General features: G+C 33.0%; 1 protein-coding gene across 18 annotated transcripts in view; it reads left to right on the top strand.

The window, feature by feature from the left end:
* Nucleotides 1-20120, top strand: part of radil (Ras association and DIL domains) — a 48478-nt gene that overhangs the window by 21715 nt on the left and 6643 nt on the right. For 15 of the 18 annotated variants that reach the window (XR_015475820.1, XR_015475818.1, XR_015475819.1 and 12 more), the window contains 7 exon segments: nt 108-265; nt 5198-5313; nt 7787-8051; nt 10891-11063; nt 12651-12801; nt 12882-13072; nt 18192-18597. Coding sequence is in view for 6 of the 18 variants with exons in the window: in XM_087236064.1 (XP_087092190.1) it covers nt 108-265; nt 5198-5313; nt 7787-8051; nt 10891-11063; nt 12651-12801; nt 12882-13072; nt 18192-18597 (1460 nt within the window). In the remaining 12 variants the exon portion in view is untranslated. 18 annotated transcript variants of the gene reach the window in all.

The raw sequence follows: 20120 nt of genomic DNA, 5'->3' as shown, positions 1-20120 counted from the left end.
AATGTGTGACAGTCTAAGGTCATACGCTGTTAAAGAAAAAAACGCCCTCATCGATTCTGAAGGCATGAATGAAACCAATCAAAGTGTGTTTTTGTGTGGTTATACAGTCAAGATCCTGCCTCGCTGTCTCTGCTCAGCATCTCAGACCTCGTACCAGATCTCCAGTTCATTTTCTTCTGGATGTCCAATGCCATCGAAATACTGTATTTTATCCAGCAGAAATCACCTGCGTACATGCAGACTATTGAGCTCATGGACGATAAAGGTAAGAAACTTCATAATTGGCATCCTGGCATAGACGTTTTTTTTTTGTTTTTTTTTACCAAAACAAGCCTAAATTTGGGCTGTCAGTGAAATATAGTGAAGTCTAACAATAGCTCTAGCAGTCTAGCAATAGCTCTAATAGACTACACTGTGAAAAAATCTGTTAAATTACAGTCAATTACCGTAAAATAACAGATGTAAGTTACAGAAATTTACTGGAAAATTAAAGGGCACCTATGGTGAAAAATCTACTTTTCAAGCTGTTTGGACAGACATGTGTGCAAGTATAGTGTATAGAGTGTCATATTGGGGTGATAAAAACACACACAGTCCTTTTTTTTCAATTTAACAACAAAAAAATGGTGGACCACTTGCAGCGGTTTTCAGACCGACCGCAACTTTACGTAGGAGTGCAGTCCCCCCGCCCACCAATATTGATTGACAGCCTCGCGTCACGATTATATCCTCAGTTACTTGTTGCACGTCTGCCATTTTCAGCGTGTGAGTCAAAGTGATATCACTAAAGGAACACCCGTGCTCTATTTTTTTGATGAAAAGCTCATTGGGCTCAACACAAAATCACAAAATCTTGTGTTTGGAGTTCAGGAATGCGTGGCGCGACGATTCGGGACACTTCATGTTTCAAAGACACAAACGACTCGTACATGTACGGCTAAATGCTCATCCTAGCTCAGCTTAGCTTAGCTCTCTCTCTGTCTGTCAGCATGTCTGTTGCAAACACAGAGCGTAGGAGCTCTTGGCTCCGCCCCCTTGTTACGTTGGGCGGGAAGCCGAAACTGTGATGCAACACGCCCCTAAAACAGCAAACTGTGCAAACCCAACATGACACTTTTTAACACATTATAATAAAAACATCTGAACTGTGTGTTTAACTGAACCTAAACTGACACACTCAGAAGAACCATAATATTAATATTAAATCATAAAAAAGGAGTAAACTATGTGCCCTTTAAATTTAAGGAAATTTTTGTAATTTAAAGTCCGTTCTTTAATGGTAAATGTTTGTAATTTAACGGAATTTATTTTGCGTTTTTTTCTGGCACCTTAGCTACCGGAAAAAAACGTAAAACGACAGATTGTTTTACAGTGTTGTGCAGACTATTGAGTTCATGAAAAATAAAGGTAAGAAACTGCACAGCAAGCTTTTTTGGGGCTTAAAAGATGTCTTATAGATTTCCAGATATAGACATTTTAACCAAATAAAATCCTACATTTGGGCTGTCAAAATCTAATAGACGTCTAACATAAGTCCAAAAATAGAATAGACTTTTGAGCTCATGAAAGATAAAGGTAAGAGACTACACAGCAAAATAATTTTTTGTGTTTAAAAGATGTCGAATAGATGTTCTGCATAGACGTCTTGGCCAAAGCAAGCCTAAATTTGGGCTGTCAGTGAAAATCTTATGGACGTCTAACAATAAGTCCAAAAATAGACTAGTCAACAAATCACCTGCGTACATGCAGACTAAAAGCTGTTTTTTGTGTTTAAAAGACAGATAATAAATATCCTGGCATAGACGTCTGGACCAAAAGAAGGCAAAATTTGGGCTGTTAGTGAAAATCTAATAGCGTCTAACAATAGCCCAAAAATAGACTAGTGTAGACAAGTGCAGACTATTGAGCTTATGAAAAATAGGGTAAGAAACCACAAAGCAGAAGCATTTTTGTATGTTTAAAAGTCATCTTATAAATGTCTAGATATAGATGTCTTGACCAAAACAAGGCTAAATTCGGGCTGTCAGTGAAAATCTAATTGACTTCTAACAAAAGCACAAAACTAGACTAGTCAACAAATCATCTGCGTACATGCAGATTATTGAGCTCATGGAGAACAAAGGTAAGACACTACACAGCAGAAGTATTTTCGTGAGTGTAAAAGACGTCGAATAGATGTCCAGATAGACTAGGGTAGACAAGTGCAGACTATTGAGCTTATAAAAAATAGGGTAAGAAACCACACAGATATAGATGTTTTGACCAAAAGAAGTCTAAATTTGGGCTGTCAAGTCTGATAGACGTCTAACAATATAGTCCAAAAGTAGAGTAGTCAACAAATAGACAGGATTGAATGACTATGTCTAATCTGTCTAATATTTTTGGATATGTATTAGACTAAATAGCCCAAATTTAGACTTCTTTTAGCAGCAAAAATGTTTAGATGTCTTTTTAAGTCATTTGGTGAACAGAGAAGCGTCCCAAATGACTTCAGCGTCTAGAGTACACATTTTATAAGGTTATTTTGACATTCAGCATCAGTGTTTGATAGTCTCGCCATCACAGTTACGTATTTATTGCCTCAACAGTAGAGCACAAAAAGTGTCCCAACCAACCTGTCCTCCAATCTATACAGGTCACTTCCCTGAAATCAATCCAATTGGATCATTTACTAAATTATTATTCCTTTCACAAGTGAGACGTAATTCATTGCAGAGTATGCTGTCATCTACAGCAGTGGTTCTCAAAGTGGGGGTCGGGACCCCCCGAGGGGTCGCGGGGCAATAAATTTCCGCGGGCCTGGTGATTTCCAAAAATCTGTTTATTTTTATTAAACCATAAGAATTAACATATTTTATCCATAACTATACTGAAAATAAAAATAGTCGTTTATACTTACTATATACTATATAGTTACTATAGTAGCTTATAGTTACTAGTTCTATTGGATTGCGACCCCTGGAGTAATTACATTATATTAAAGGCAGCAATAGCGTCAGATGCATTTTGATTTTATAACATCAGGTTATACTTTCTGGCACATTTAAAGCACTGACACAAATTTAATTGGTATGTCTGCGTCATTGCATGCAAGGTTTCTGTATTTATAACCACCTCAGAGGATATTGGCGGTCGCGAGTCACTGGCATTGGGAACCCCTGATCTACAGTACATAAAGACTAAGGGATTTGTGTAGGCTGATTGATTGATTGATTGTGTAGTACTGCAAAAATTATGGATTCAATAACAGTAAGTTGTTCAAATGTGTACTTTTAAAGTTTAAATTGTTCTCCAAAGCCAAATGAGCAAATGTGGAATACATGCTGCAGCCCATATTTTTTGAAACTTCATTTACATACTTCAACATACTGTAAGTTGACTGCAGTTTCTAGGTAAAATGAACACTAGGGGGCAGTATGTCAGCAAAACCTTTTGTTCCTTTTCACACTAATGATATTTACATGGACATTATCAACAAATAATGAATTATTTTCATGCAGTTCTTTGCACAACTTCATCTATCTATCTACAAATGAAAACATTTCTGGCGTGGTCAGTTTGATTAGTAGCTCACCTGGTATGGTCACAGCACAGTTGCTTTAGCAATTACATTTGGAAACACTATTGGTCAGTAGTTCACTAGTCTAGGACTGCATTCCAGTCCAATTTTTTATAGCCTTCACTCGCTAACTTTCCTTCGTTTTGTTTCCTTGGATGTACATCCTTGATTTTGTCAGGCAATTGTCCACTACTGGTGGAGAATTTGAATAGGTTTAAATGGAATGCCCTAAACTAGGGCTGGGCTGATAAACGATATTATATCAAATCGTGATCAAATTTATGTCAATACCAATAAGCTCTGGACTTTTTTTTTGCTCTATTTTGATCTAAGAGCCAATCACACAGCAGAAATGTGCAACAATAGGAATTTAAAAGAGTGTTGATATTAGAGATGTACAAACTTTTCGGCCACCGAAAATTTATCGGACCCTCTAATTTTTTTGGATTCAGTCATTCTTGGGGTATTCCTATAATCTAGAAGCATTAACAACTTATATCGAAATATACATTGATATTGTTCAATATGAAAAATAATTATCGAGACGTCACAATCGTGTTGTATTCTGGGACATATAGGTGATGGAGTGGACAAATGAGGCCGACTCGCTCCCTCTGTCAAAATCAAGGGATCAAGGATATGTACATGTAGGCTTCCCTCATTCACTTAAGGAAGTTGAACGCACTTCAAAATGGCAGCAGGGATTCTCAGAGGGAAAAATGAAGGGATATTTCCAAGTGCAGCCTAAATGCAGCCTAAAGGTGATCTGAAAAGCTCGGGCTTCGCATATACATATATAAAAAGGACGTGTATATGAAACGTATAACAAAATGTACTCTAAGTAACATGTTTTACATTCATAAAAAATGTAAACAGCGCCTTCTTGTGGAGTTTTCATTTGAAATGTGCAGCAAAATGTACCTGGAGCAATGCATTTTACATTTCACAAAAAGATTAGGCTGAGGGATGTATGTCCAATGAGCCTAGCTTGAAGATAACTAGAAAGTCTACATATTGCATTTAAACAAACCTGCATTTTAACTGGCAATAGTTTTATGACGACCTAACATAAGCATTATTTTTACACCAGCTAGATGGCCCATAACTTTAAAATGTAACTACAAATCATTAGCTACTTGCACAAATTAACTATATGATCTTTTCTTTAGAGCATTTAAAACAGGTTTGTGTTTAGAAATTTCTGTGTCAAGACACTAGTTACACAATTTAAGCAAATAAAAAATAAAATTCAATATAAACAGATGGCATAGAGCAGGGGTGGCCAACCCTGTTCCTGGAGAACCACCTTCCTGCAGATTTCAGTTGCAACCCATATCAAACACACCTGCCTGTAATTATCACGTGGTGTTCAGGTCCTAATTAATTGGTTCAGGTGTGTTTGATATGGGTAGCAACTGAAATCTGCAGAAAGGTAGATCTCCAGGAACAGGGTTGGCCACCCCTGGCATAGAGTATTAGTAAGCATGCTCGGGGAGTTTTAGGCTACAAAGTGTCTTTTGTAAACTGGTCCATGGGGTGCAATACTGACAAAAGGAAAACATTAAAACAGACAAGAGCATTATAGGTAATAAAATATTGCGTTTGGTCTAATTGTATTTTATTTATCCCTCACTGCAGCAGGATCCAAAGAATCTCTCCTCTCAGCAACAATATCAGCAAATGAAGAGGCGATGACCATACTGGAGGAAGTGATCATGTACACCTTTCAGCAGTGTGTCTACTACATCACTAAGGTAAAGGGTAGGATTACCTTATATGTGTGGCGCCACACTGGTAAGATGTTACCTGGGCTGCTGGAATGAATTATTTAATGTATTTCTGTGTGACTGCTTGTTGGCTTCTGTGTCTTTTTAGGTGCTCTCCTCCTCTACCTCATGTCCTATACTAAATTAATTATAAATAAGTACTATACATTGCGGAAATACATATTAAATTACCAAAATGCTGTAATTTAAGTTTCAATTCATTAATGATGTGGCATTTAGCTTTCTGAATTAATTGCATTAATCAAAAATCTGTATTTTCTAAATGATTAATAACACTCTTTAGTGCCATATTATTAAATCAATGAATGCTTATTAAATAATGTAGATGTAGGGTAATTTATTTAGTTCGATTTACTTCAGTGGGTGGCATGGTGGCTTAGTGGTTAGCACTGTCGGCTCACAGCAAGAAGGTTGTTGGTTCGAGCCCTGGCTGGGTCAGTTGGCATTTTTGTGTGGAGTTTGCATGTTCTCCTCGTGTTTGCGTGGGTTTCCTCCGGGTGCTCTGGTTTCCCCCACAGTCCAAAGACGTGCTATAGATAAACTGAATATTGTATGTGTGTAGATGAGAGAATGTACAGGTGTTTCCCAGTACTGGGTTGAGGCTGAAAGGGCAGCCACTGCGTAAAACATATGCTGGATAAGTTGGCGGTTCATTCTGCTGTGGCGACCCCTGATAAAAAAGGGACTAAGCCAAAGGAAAATGAATGAATGAATGATTTACATTAATGTTCAATAGATTGGGGTCAGTATGATTTTTTAAATACTCTTATTAAATGATGCTTCAAAGGAATCAACTATTTACAGTAAAGACTTTTATAATTATGCAAAAGAACATTCTATTTATTCACCAAAGTATCACTGTTTTCACTGTTATAAACATTGATAGTAACAAATAATTTAGATATTCCATAAAAACAGCATGTTAAATCTATTTCTGAAAAATCAAGAAAGAAAAACAGGTATTTTAGATTGTAATATTATTTCCATTTTTAAAAAAACACAAAACAACATCAGAACACAAAAATATTTTGATTATTTCAGCTTTTGTATAGTTTTGTATAGTCAAAATGCTAATATTATTAATATAATCCTATATTTACAAAAAAAGAGAAAAAACATCAGAAAACATTCAATTGTTTTGACAATTTTAGTTTTTTTATATTATTAAAGTTTTTATATTATTAAAAATATTTCCATGTTTACCAAAAACACAAAAGAAACATCAGAAAATATTAAAATGTTTTAAATATTTTAGCTTTTTTTGTATAATTAAAATTATAATATCATTAATATTATTTAAATTTTACCAAGAAAACAAAAAACATTAAAAGTTTTGATTATTTTAGCTTTTTATATTTTTAAAGTTTTTATATTATTATTATTTCTATTTTTACCAACAAAAAAAAAACTCAGAAAACATTAAAAAGCTTTAATTATTTTAAAAATAATTAATATATTAATTAATTAATAATTATTAAAATTATTTATGTTGTTAATATTATTTCCATTTTTACCAAAAACAAAAACTTCAGAAAACATTATTTAATAATTTTCTTTTTGGCTTAGTCTCTTTAATTAATCTGGGGTCGCCACAGTGGAATAAACCACCAACTTATCCAGCATACGTTTTATGCAGCAAATGCCCTTCTAGCTGCAACCTATCACTGGAAAATATCCATTCACACTCATGTACTACGGACAATTTTAACTTACCCAATTCACCTATACCACATTTCTTTGGACTTGTGGGGGAAACCTGGAGGAAACCCACACAAACACAGGGAGAACATGCAAACTTCACACAGAAACGCCAACTGACCCAGCCGAGGCTCGAACCAGCGACCTTCTTGCTGTGTGGTGATCGTGCTACACACTGCGCCACCGCAGCTTTTTTATATTATTAAAATTGTAATATTATTAATATTTACATATTTACATATGCTAGAAAATGTAATGTTATTAATATAAATTCTATTTTTTACAAAAATCTGAAAAAACTGTCAAAAAAACAACAAAAGTTTTGATTATTTTAGCTTTTTTAATTTTTTTTTACTATTATTATATTATTTTAATATTATTTATATATTTTTCATGTTTACCAAAAAAACACACAAAAACATTAAAAGATTTTGATTATTTGAGCTTATTTATGTTAATAAAGTTTTTATATTATTTTTTAATTTTATTTCAAATTTTACAAAAAAATGTTGATTATTTTAAGATTGTTTATCTTCTAAAGTTTATATTATTAATTTTCCATATTTACCAAAAACAAACAAAAAAATAAAGCGTTTTGATTATTTTAGCTTTTTTAATATCAAACAAATCTAAACTCTGCATTACTTTTTTTAAAATAAGCAATCACACAATATTAATATCTTAAATTGGCAGCCTGTCATTTATGTACAGTAATAACAAAACCCTGTGATGTCTATTTCAGACGTTGTATGTGGTGCTGCCGGGCCTGTTGGACTGTAACCCATTCGGGACGGAGCCTTCATCAGAGCAGTGCCGGCGGGCTGCAGGAGTGTGTGTGTGTGCAGTGTGTGTGATGCCAGAAGCCGTTCGCAGGGTGGTCAGTGTGTTTCAAACCACATCAGACCTGCTCCAGCAGTACCAGGTTCATTCAGAGATTCAGAGTCAGATGTTCGCCTACCTCTTCTTCTTCACCAACGTCTCGCTCTTCAATCAACTCATCGATAAAGGTTTGAATAAGCTCCTCAGTTGCAGCTGATTTGTTCATATTCAGATATACATTTAAATACATAGTTTTATATTTGGTATATTATCAATTAGGGAATAACAGACATACAGTACAAAGAATGAAATTACACTAGTATGGTGAGTGTTTATGCTGCCCTCTAGTGGTAAATACATTTATAGCATGTTTCATGGAATAAATATGTACTTCATTTCATTCATTCATTCATTCATTCATTCATTCATTCATTTTACTTTGACTTAGTCTCTTTATTCATCACAGCGAAATGAACCGCCTACTTATCCAGCATATGTTTTGCAAAGCAGATGCCCTTCCAGCTGCAATCCAATACTGGGAAACATACATACACACTCATTCAAACACATACATTCAAATAAATATATTTTTTTGCTTGTTTATACTACGTATTTAAAATGATCTGAAACAACACGATTCTTGAGATTTCATTGGGACAACTTTTTTTTTTTTTTATAGTAAATCCACATAAATTTGTTAAAAGTGTTAAGTTAATTTAATTTGTGTTGGGACAACATTAATGAATTGTGTGGAACCCTGCAGTTTTTACACTATGGCCATTATCATTCATTCAATCTTTTTTTTTCGGCTTAGACCCTATATTAATCATGGGTCGCCATAGCGGAATGAACTACCAACTTATCCATCATACAGTATGTTTTACACAGTTTTAGCTTACCCAATTCACCTACAGCACATGTCTTTGGACTTATGGGGGAAACCCACACCAACATGGGAACATACAAACTCCACACAGGAATGTCAACTGGCCCAGCTGGGAGTCAAACCAACGACCTTCTTGCTATGAGGCGACACTGCCAACCCCTGAGCCACTGTGCCATACTTCATTTCATTCTAAAATTATACTTTTGTCATGGTAAATTACAATACTCTTTTTGTAGAAAACATTGTTCTAATACAACAATACTAAAGCTACAACTAGAAGTTATCTACATTTTAACGTTGAGGTAGATTTTAACTCAATTATTTTTAAGACGAGGTCCATAATTGAGTTATTAATGTTTTGTTACGTAATATTTATTGTTGTATTAAGTGTTTGGGGTTGTGTATATTTTATTTTATGTTTGTTTTATGTTTTTATATGGACAAGTATTTATTTTGATTGATTGATTGATTGATTGATTGATTGATTGATTGAAGTACTTTATAGTTTCCGAAGCTGCATTTACTTAATTAATTAAAAATAACTCTTTGATGTTAAAATCAGAAGGAGAAAGAGCTTTATTTATTTATATGAGAGATATTTTTTAAATACAGTAAGTAGCACGGTCACCTCACAGCAAGAAGGTTGCTGGTTCGAGCCTTGGCTGGGTCAGTTGACATTTTTGTGTGCTCTGGTTTCCCCCACAAGTCCAAAGACATGCGGTACAGGTGAATTGGGTAAGCTAAATTGTCCGTAGTGTATGTGTGTAAATGAGTGTGTATAGATGTTTCCCTGAGATGGGTTGCAGCTGGAAGAACATCCGCTGCATAAAACATGTGCTGGATAAGTTGGCGGTTGATTCCACTGTGGCGACCCTAGATTAATAAAGGAACTAAGAAAAAAGATAAAATGAATGAATGAATGAATGAATGAATGAATTTTGATGTTGTGACTTTTTAAACACCAAACAAAACTTCTTTATAAGTGAGAAAATAATTTCTATTTAAGACATTTTAAGATTATTTTAAGACTCCACGGACAAATAAACACTCCTACTGAACACCGAATGATATTCTGTAATATGTCAGATTATTGCTCATTACATGAGGAGTTCTGTGTAGTATTAGAGTACAAGTCAATGTCACTCTTCACACACTGCGAGTGTAAGAGCAGTGCAAGAGCAGCTCTGATCCTCTGTCTGTTATGACATAAAGAGGATTATGGGAGTCTGGGGAAATAATCTTCACCTGACCACGAGTAATGCACAAATGTTCCCACTGAAGGAGCATGTGTTTCCCTCTGCCCTTTAAAAACAAAAAACTGATGGATTAACAACACGCAGTACTGACTGCAACTAAGCTATTTAAAAAGCAGCTGTCATCATGAAATAATATAACATTTGAATATATACGAACATGCAAGAGTTTGGAGTCTATATATATATATTCAAATATATTTATTATTTTATTTAGAACAGAACATATGTTGAGACAACTGGAATTTTAGGCCTTAAAATTAGTTAAATTCATTGTCTTGTAGGTCTTAAATACTTTTTAACAGTTCTTAAATTTCCTGTGTCTATCTGCAGTAAATCTAAGGCCTACACCTATCCAATTACCAAGAATCCATCTCAATGAAACTTTTACTCTTTTTTTTTTACTCTATTAACTAATGTGGTTTAATTATCTTCAGTAACGTTTGTTCTAAAGTACTCCATATATGAAACATAGACCATATATGGTGAGGACACTGACCTGGACAGACTGTTGTGCTTACATTTAATTTATAATATTTACATTATAAATATAATGAATTCTAATTATTATGTTTTATTAAATAGACTTTTGTGTATTTAATTTATTATATTATAATTTTTAAAGAAAAATGTGTATGTATGTATACAACTAGGATTTGCTTGTTTTGGCACATTGTTTAAAATATGTGGCTGAGAAATGACTAGTTATTGTTATTTGTTGAGTTTTTTGTTGAGGCAATTAAAAATCGTTTCCCAATTAGAAAGAATCCTTAGCGTCTAGTCCAGTATAAGTCTAAAATGTAATTAGAGAGGACTTAAATTTTACAATTTGTAAAACCTGCAAAACCCCTGGCATTGTATGTGTAATGACTGCATTTATGTTTGCAGGTCCCGCTCGTGGCTGGTTTCAGCGCTCTCGTGTCCTGCAGATCCAGGCGAGTGTGAAGATTTTGTTAGACTGGGCTAAAGGAGCAGGTCATAATCATCTTGCACAGAAATTCTTTGCTAAATTCTGTAGCACAGTGACCATCCTGGCCTCGCCTCCACAGCAGCTTTCACAGGTAATGCAAAGCTTTTCACCCACAAAAAATGTACATTTGCTTACCTCTAGACCAGCCAGGATTTTCATTCTTAGTCTGAAGAGAAAATAAGCTTTTGGAACATTCCAGCATTTTTGTACAAGTTTCTAAACCAACTCAATGATTAAACGGTTCATAGAAATTTACAAAGATTAAAATTAATATTTATGCGAGGCAGTGGCGCAGTAGGTAGTGCTGTCGCCTCACAGCAAGAAGGTTGCTGGGTCGTTGGTTCGAACCTTGGCTAAGTTGGCGTTTCTGTGTGGAGTTTGCATGTTGTCCCTGCCTTCGCGTGGGTTTCCTCCTGGTGCTCCGGTTTCCCCCACAGTCCAAAGACAGGCGGTACAGGTGAATTGGGTAGGCTAATTAGTCCGTAGTGTATGAGTATGTGTGTGTGTTAATGTGTGTGTGGATGTTTCCCAGAGATGGGTTGCGGCTGGAAGGCATAAAAACTTGCTGGATAAGTTGGCGGTTCATTCTGCTGTGGCGACCCCGGATTAATAAAGGGACTAAGCCGACAAAAAAATGAATGAATGAAATTCATACTTACGCAGCATTAAGGCAATTCACACGACACCAGCTGATGAATAAATGGAAAATAATCGTATTTTCAGCAAGTAATAATTTTAGTAAAAATAAATAAATATATAAACTAAATAAATAAATAAACTAAATAAGTAAATGAATGAACAAACAAAGATTAAACAAAATTAATAAATAAATAAAATAAAACAAATAAACTAAAAAAATGTAAAAATAAAATAAAATAATATAAAATAAAATAAATAAATAAATAAACTAAACAAATAAATAAATAAACTACATAAATAAAAAACTATTTATCTAAATAAATAAATAAATATAATAATTAAATTAACTAAATAAAAATAAATAAAATAAATAAGTTAAATAAATAAACTAACTAAATAAATAAAATAAATATATAAAAAATAAAATAAATAAATAAAATAAATAAAGTAAACAAGTAAATTAACCTAATAAAAAATAAATAAATTAAGTAAGTAAAATAAATAAACTAAATAAATATATTTACAGTAATGTTATTGATAGCTCTTATTTATTGTTACATTTGTGTGTTTGAGTTCATTAAAAAAAACTAAATCTTTCAATTTTGCTGCGATTTTACACAATTATTACAATTTAGATAAAAAAATAAATGGTTAGTTATGTTAGCTTCCAATGTTTTAACAGGTTAGCTTGTATGTAATATCTTTTGTAAAGCAAAAGATTATTGGTGTATATTTTCTAAGATCATACTATTTTAATTCAAGTGCAATTTCTTGGTAATTGTGTGTAAAACTTAATTTAAAAAAAATATTTTTCCTTTGTAGCTTGTTTCAAGTGTTAGCATCCCCAACAACATTAAACTTGTCATCATTTACACATGCTCTGGTTATTCCAGGCCTGTTTAAATTAGTTCTGCTAAACACAAAAGAAGATATTCGGAAGAATTTTTGTATCAAACAGATCTTGGGACTCATTCATAGCATGGGTAAACAATGACAGAACTAACCCTTTTCCTGTGCATGTGTGTGTTTTTGTCTGCAGATGAGCTGGAAAGCCTTATGTGCAGAGCATCCGTCTCTAAAGCCTGTCCAGCTTCACAGAATCCTCACTCAATACCAGCTCATGGCTGAACTTGGGCCTCTACCAATCTGGCAACCCAGCAGTGAAGATGAGGCCTATATCTACAGAACAGGTATGCTGACTGTACGACTTTATTATTTATGTGTGTATGCAAGCATACGCTGTAAATCCCTGTGTGTGTTTCTTTGATAGTTGATCTACTGGAGAGCTTTGAGAATCACCCTCCTATTGTGCTGCCAAGTGCTGGGTTTAAGGTGGATTTGGAGAGTGACTGTGTGGAGGACAGTATTTATCGTCAGCTGCTTTACGTTCGTCACTTTGTTTGGGGGCTTCGCACTAAAACTCATCCATCTAATGGCTGTACAGACCGACAGGATGCCCAGGTAAATATTTTAATAATCTTTAACTTCATGCACTACTGGTCAAAGAATTGGAATTTTTTAGTACTTTGATTTGATGAAATTTGATTTGATTTGGATGGACTTTCATTTGATTTCATTTTTGTGAAATGTAATTGCAGTTTAAAATAGTTGTTTTATATATAGTTTACTGTTGTAATATATAATAATAATAATAATAATAATAATAATAATAATAATTTCCTGAGTTGCTAAATTTGAATTTTTAGTTCTAAGTGTCTCATCATCTTTCAGAAATCATTAAAACAATAATTAAGCCTTTTTTTTAATTGAAATCAGCATTTTAAAATCCCATATAAAATGCAAATTATATATATGACATACAAGTTTATATTTGGATTTCTTGTATATATATATATATATATATAATCTATGTCAGATAAATGCAATATATCTGTATATCTGTAACATACATGCATATTTCAGATTATGGCTTTATATATTTTTTCAATCACTAGAATTGCAAATATGTACATATACACTCACTGGCCACTTTATTAGGTACACCTTACTAGTACGGGGTTGGACACCTTTTTGTCAATGGTATAGATTCAACAATATACTGGAAATATTCCTCAGAGATTTTGGTCCATATTGACATGATAGCATCACGCAGTTGCTGCAGATTTGTTGGCTGCACATCCATGATGCGAATCTCCCGTTCCACCACATCCCAAAGATGCTCTATTGGATTGAGATCTGGTGACTGTGGAGGTCATTCGAGTACAGTGAACTTATTGACATGAATCACACTTTTTTACATGGAGCGTTATCCAGCTGGAAGTAGTCATCAGAAGACGGGTACACTGTGGTCATAAAGGGATAAAGATGGTCAGCAACAAAACTCGGGTAGGCTGTGGCATTGTCACGATGCTCAATTGGTACTTATAGACCCAAAGGGTGCCTAGAAAATGTTCCCCACACTATTATACCACCACCACCACCATTATTTGAGTTACTGTTGCCTTTCTATCAGCTCGAGCTAGTCTGGCCATTCTCCTCTGACCCCTGACATCAACAAGCCATTTGCCTCCACAGAACTGCGGCTCAAAAAGCCATTTAAGTACAGTGAAGAAACCAGTCTGAGATGATTCGCGCTTTATGACATGACGCATTGTCCTGCTGAAAGTAATGTATGAGTGTGTGTCTGGATGTTTCCCAGAGATGGGTTGCGGCTGGAAGGGCATTCGCTGCGTAAAATGTTTGTGTGTGTATGTGTGTGCATACATTTTGCTATCCTTTGAAATATACAGTATGTTGCATGTACAGTATGACATATTTTATATATATATATATATATATATATATATATATATATATATATATATATATATATATATATATATATATATATATATATATATATATATCTGCAATCCAAATATAAACTCGTATGTCATATATGTAATTTGCATGTGCCCTAATGGAGCTGCACAATATTGGAAAAATGTGATATTGCAAAACTGTAATTTTCTGCAATATATATTGCTATAATGAATAGTTTAATAAGATTATTTAAATAGCTCTATTTGATGGTTTTCTATGGAGTCAAACAGTATTCAGAAACAGAAATTGAATAATCACAATGCAAAATAAATGCTTTCTTACTTGACTCTTAGATATCTAAAATATCTCTTATATATCCATATAACTAAAATTTTTAGATCAAGTAAAGTATTGTCTTATTTTCAACTTTTCTTTAATCTCACTTTTTCCTCAAAACAAACAAAAGAATATTGTCAGTGGGGCAAGTAAAATAATCTTGTTTTTCACGTTGAACTGTAAATATTTGAGTAGAAATAAGACAAAAAATTGAATTAAGAAAAGCATTTATAATTTGTATAAATCGTATAAATTCCACAAAAATACAGTAGTTACATACAGTTCTGTATCTCCTGGTAAACTATGATTCAGACTCAACATTGCATATCTTGCAGTGGGACTGTTGCAGATGCGCACATTGCCATATTGATGCTGAAACCATGTGCAGCACCAATTTCCATAGATCAGATTTCTAAATAACATGATTTCTGACAGATGCTAGAGTCAGGAATGGAGTGATGGCTTAAGTAAATCAATTTGTAAATATGTCACACAGAAGTTATTCAAAAAATGTGAACCTAGCTTAAGGACTGTAGCTGAAAAACCAAGATTTAAATTCTAGACATGAGAATCATTGTTAATCTGATTACAAGATTAGCTGCGTAATTACGAGCTGCTGGCTATATTTGGGGCCATGTGTGAGTTGGTTTACAAAGAAACGCTATGAATTTTCCAGGCTGTCGACATTGTTTAAAGATTATCTAAAGCTTATTTTTCAAACTTAGTTTGTTTGTTTTGCAATCAGTTTAATTGCCATATGACATAATTCTGTTCAAGAGCTCTCTCCACCAGAGGACTAAAGGATTTTAAAATCAACAAAATGCACATCCATATTTCAAACCTTTCTTAAAATACCTTTGAATTATACCTCACACACTGAGGACGGAGCTGAGCCGAAACGTTTGTAGTTTTTTTTTTTTTTTTATGAATGCAAAAAAAAAAAAAAAACATTACATATATATATATATATTAGGGATGTAACGGTATCAGAATTTCACGGTACGGTAATACCTCGGTATGAATGTCACGGTACGGTATTTATTGAATCATTTACAGGAAAAAAAAAAACTTTTGAAAATACTCCAAAAAAGTGCCAAAAGTGTCAATGGCATACAAATTAGCCATCTGTCTGTTAGCTTTGAAACAGGAACTTCAATTTTAATAACAAAAAATTATTAAACCATGTAAAAAAATAAAGTTTCAATTTAGTATTGTTAAAAACTCATCACATTTAACATTTAATCACTCACTTAGATAGAGATGGGTTTAAAGGAAAATTATCATATAACTATAATCTGGTAAAAGCTGGTATCTCTGGGTATTTACAATGTCCCCTGCAACAGAAAAAAACCCTCTCATTTGGGACTGAGGATTCTGGGACAAGAGAGATATGACTTGGCCCATGTTGACAGCAGTGGGGTAACGTTGTGCATTGTCTTTCCCCCACTTGAGAGGACAAACCATGAGTGAGATAGAGATCTCTTTGCGGTACAAGTCAATGTCTGCATCAATCTGAACAGTGTGCTGTGTTTCTGCAGTCCCCATGACTGTTATTAGTTGTATTCCCCAACTTGCAGGCACATGCACACATAGGGCTTAACCTGTGCAGTGCACATGCCCTTTTTAGTCTTGGATAGAAAATGCCCTTCCAAAACGATCAAAAGTGCCCCCGCGACGCGACACAACCTCCGTCCAGTCCAGCCCTTCAGTAGGCGCGCGATAACACCTCTCTTGAGTATGCGCGCTCAACCCCCCCTCGGCGCTTTACAATACGCGCGCCACAACACAGCTGATCAGAACGCGCGCGACAGCACCGCTATTCAGCACGCGCGCGGCGACAACACCCGCTTTAGGTTCGATCATTTCCATCTTTTTTTCATCTCCGCTACTAGCAGCACACTCCATTTCCGCATTACTGGATCTGTAGCGACAACAGACCGCAAAGGATTATGGCCACGCCGGGGCTGATGGGAAATGAAGTTTCAGCTACCTCCCGTTCGCTTCATTCGCCTGAGCAAATTTTCTCAGAAGACCTATAGTTTTACCGAGTCATGCGACTTCGGTAATATCGAAAAAATTTAATATTGCGGTATGACGGTATTTACAATACCGTTACATCCCTAATATATATATATATATATATATATATATATATATATATATATATATATATATATATATATATATATATATATATATATACAACAGTTCTGTCTGGTTCTCAAATCTGATTGGCTGATAGCCGTGCAATATTTTGCAATATCAGAACTCCTACAGCCTCTACCCTTTGTGTATTACTCCTCCCACATACAGCCAGCAAAAAGCAGACACTACAGATCTAAAGTTTAAAAGATGCACGCTCAACTGTTTAACTGTCAGCTTATGATTTGAATCGGAAGAAAGTAGTTCCTCATACAGAAGGGTTTTTGAGACTCTCCATGTTTGATTTTGTTTTTATATAAACAATTATGCCGTAAAACTGTTGTATAAATGCAATATCACATGCATGATATTGCACATATGTATATATATATATATATATATATATATATATATATATATATATATATATATATATATATATATACATAAATAAAACTCAATTACTCAATGAGTGCATTTCTTGACCTTTTCAGTTATTCTGTTTGTAAGATTAATGCACTAAAATCTACCAATGCAGGAGCGCAGTGCATACTTCACTAATATACCATCGAAATATAACAAAATTTGACGATAATATAATCCCTCCACTGTATTTTAATACTCAGCCAATCACATTAACTCATTAGCTGGATTATTATTTGGATGTTTCACTCTGGTTTGTTGGTAAATGTCAAACTGTTGTTTAAACGCAATATCACACTCGTAGCAGTTCAATATGGCTGTATATCATCACTGGTGTGACACTAAGGCACTCGGCCTTATATATGACAGCACACACATTTATTTTGGATGGCTTTAATCATTTGGCAGCACATTATTTATGATTTTTATGGTAGGTATGGTTTATCATATAACCAGAAATATTGGCCCTCCTTCGAATTTATTATTATTTTTTGACTCAAATATTTCCCAAAGTATGTTTAACAGAGCAAGGTATTTTTCACAGTATTTCCTTTAATGTTTTTTCTTCTGGAGAAAGTATGATTTGTTTTATTTCGGCAAGAATAAAAGTAGTTTTTAATTTTAAAAAGCCTTTTTAACGTCAATATTATTAGCTTACTTAAGAAATATTTGTTTTCAATTGTTTACAGAACAAGCTATTGTTATACAATGACTGATTAACCCATTTAAACTGCACTTAAGCTGAATAATAGTGTCTTGGAAAACATCTAGTAAAATATTTCGTACTGTCATCATAGCAAAGATCAAATAAATCAGTTATTAGAAATGAGTTATTAAAACTATCATGTTTATAAATGTGTTGAAAACATCTTCTCTTGCCCCTAGTCTATGATAAAATACAAATTGTGTCCTCCAGCGTGAGCCTCCGCAGCCTCACTCCAGTCCTCATCCGGCTCCATCTGTCCGCGGTGAAGGAGAAGGCGAGGTGCGCAGCTCCTCCACGACTCTTGGAGGAAGAGGAGAAGGAGCAGGAGCCGAAGACCGAACACGGGACAAACCCACACACGGCATTCACTACAGAAACGGCTCCGGCGCCCGTTATGCCAACCAAAGCCAAGCCACAGACTCTTCCTGTATACTGACTCCACCAAACACCCCGCTCTATCCGGAACACACGTACATACAGTCCAACACAGCGCACTACCCGGAGCATGCTTCACAAGAGCACACACATACACACTCGCACACTAAGACCAATGGTTGCATGCGTTCTACTCCTGAGCACAAGAAAATCAATGGCTTCATCAGCAATGGCATTGAAGGCAAGTCCAAAAAACAAAAAAAAAACACCTTTTAAGTCGTGGATGTGTGTGTTCTTATTGCTAGATTTGGAGTTTTCGGTCATTCCTGTTACGCAGTGTGCTTCAAAGATAAAAAGTGATTTGTTCAAAAGCATCAGAAAAAATTGTGGAAAAAAAGTGTAAAAAAGGCATATTATGAACTTATTTAATTTAATTAAATTGTTTTTATTATTATTGATATTATTTTATTATTATTGTTTTTTATTGTTTATTTATTTGTTTAATTTTATTTATTTTATATTTTGATTTTATTTTTTTATACATTTTTATTGTTTTGTTTTGTTTTTATTTTTTATTGATTTGTTTAAGTTGATTGTTTATTTATGTAATAATTAAATAAAATTTTATATTTTATTTTTATTAAATTGTGTTGTATTATTTTATTTTTATTTTATATTTATTGATTTGTTTATTTCAATTTAATTTAAATTAAAATTTTTATTTGATTTTATTTGTATTATTTTTATTATTTTATTTTTTTTTGTTTTATTTTTTATTGATTTGTTTATTTCAATTTAATTTAAATTAAACATTTTATTTGATTTTATTTGTATTATTTGGTATTGTATTATTTTATTTTAAATGATTTGTTTAATTTAATTTATTTTAATTAAAGTATTTTTATTTTATTTTGTATTTTATATTTTATTTTATTTTTCATAAATTTTATTTGTTTTATTTTATTTTTATTTTTTATTGATTGTTTAATTTAATTTAATTTAAATTTTTAATTTAATTTAATTTTATATTTTTATTTAATTTTATTTTTATTGATTTGTTTTGTTTTATTTTTATTTTTTTATTGATTTGTTTATTTAAATTTAATTTAAAATTTTAATTTAATTTAATTTTATATTTTTATTTAATTTTATTTTTATTGATTTGTTTAATTTAATTAAATTTATTTTTGATTTTAAATGTTTTATTTTATGTCTTATACATTTATTTTATTTTAATTATTTTAATTGTTTTTTTAATTGTTTGTTTTGTTTTATTTTTTATTTTTTATTGATTTGTTTAATTAAATTCAATATTGTATTATTTTTTATTGCTTTGTTTTATTTGAATTTTTTATTGAAAAGTTTAATTGAATTTTTATTTATTTTGTTTATTTTATATTTTTATTTTATTTTCAGCCACATCTAGAACAAGAATAATTGGACTTAAAAAGTCGGCCTTAAAAAGCATCACAATGTAGCTTCAAAATACTAATTAATTGACATTTGCAATTCCTTTCAAACAACTAGGTTTCTCCCATTTATCAGCAGGATTTTTTTAAATTATTTTAATTATAATTCAATTTAACATAATCACTCATTGTTTTACATTAAGCACAGGTAACTAATAAAACTAATATTATGTTCATTTTATCTTAAGCAGTCTATAAAATGTGCATAAAATAAGGCATGAATATATTTTGTGTAGCAGGAATGACCAAGTTATTGCCTGCACGTGTTGGTTATTCGACGAAAGACATGTTATTA

The sequence above is a fragment of the Danio rerio genome, chromosome 1 (genome assembly GCF_052040795.2).
Source record: "Danio rerio strain M-AB ecotype USA chromosome 1, GRCz13ab, whole genome shotgun sequence".
NCBI lineage: Eukaryota > Metazoa > Chordata > Actinopteri > Cypriniformes > Danionidae > Danio > Danio rerio.
This window is presented reverse-complemented; position numbering and strand designations above follow the sequence as displayed.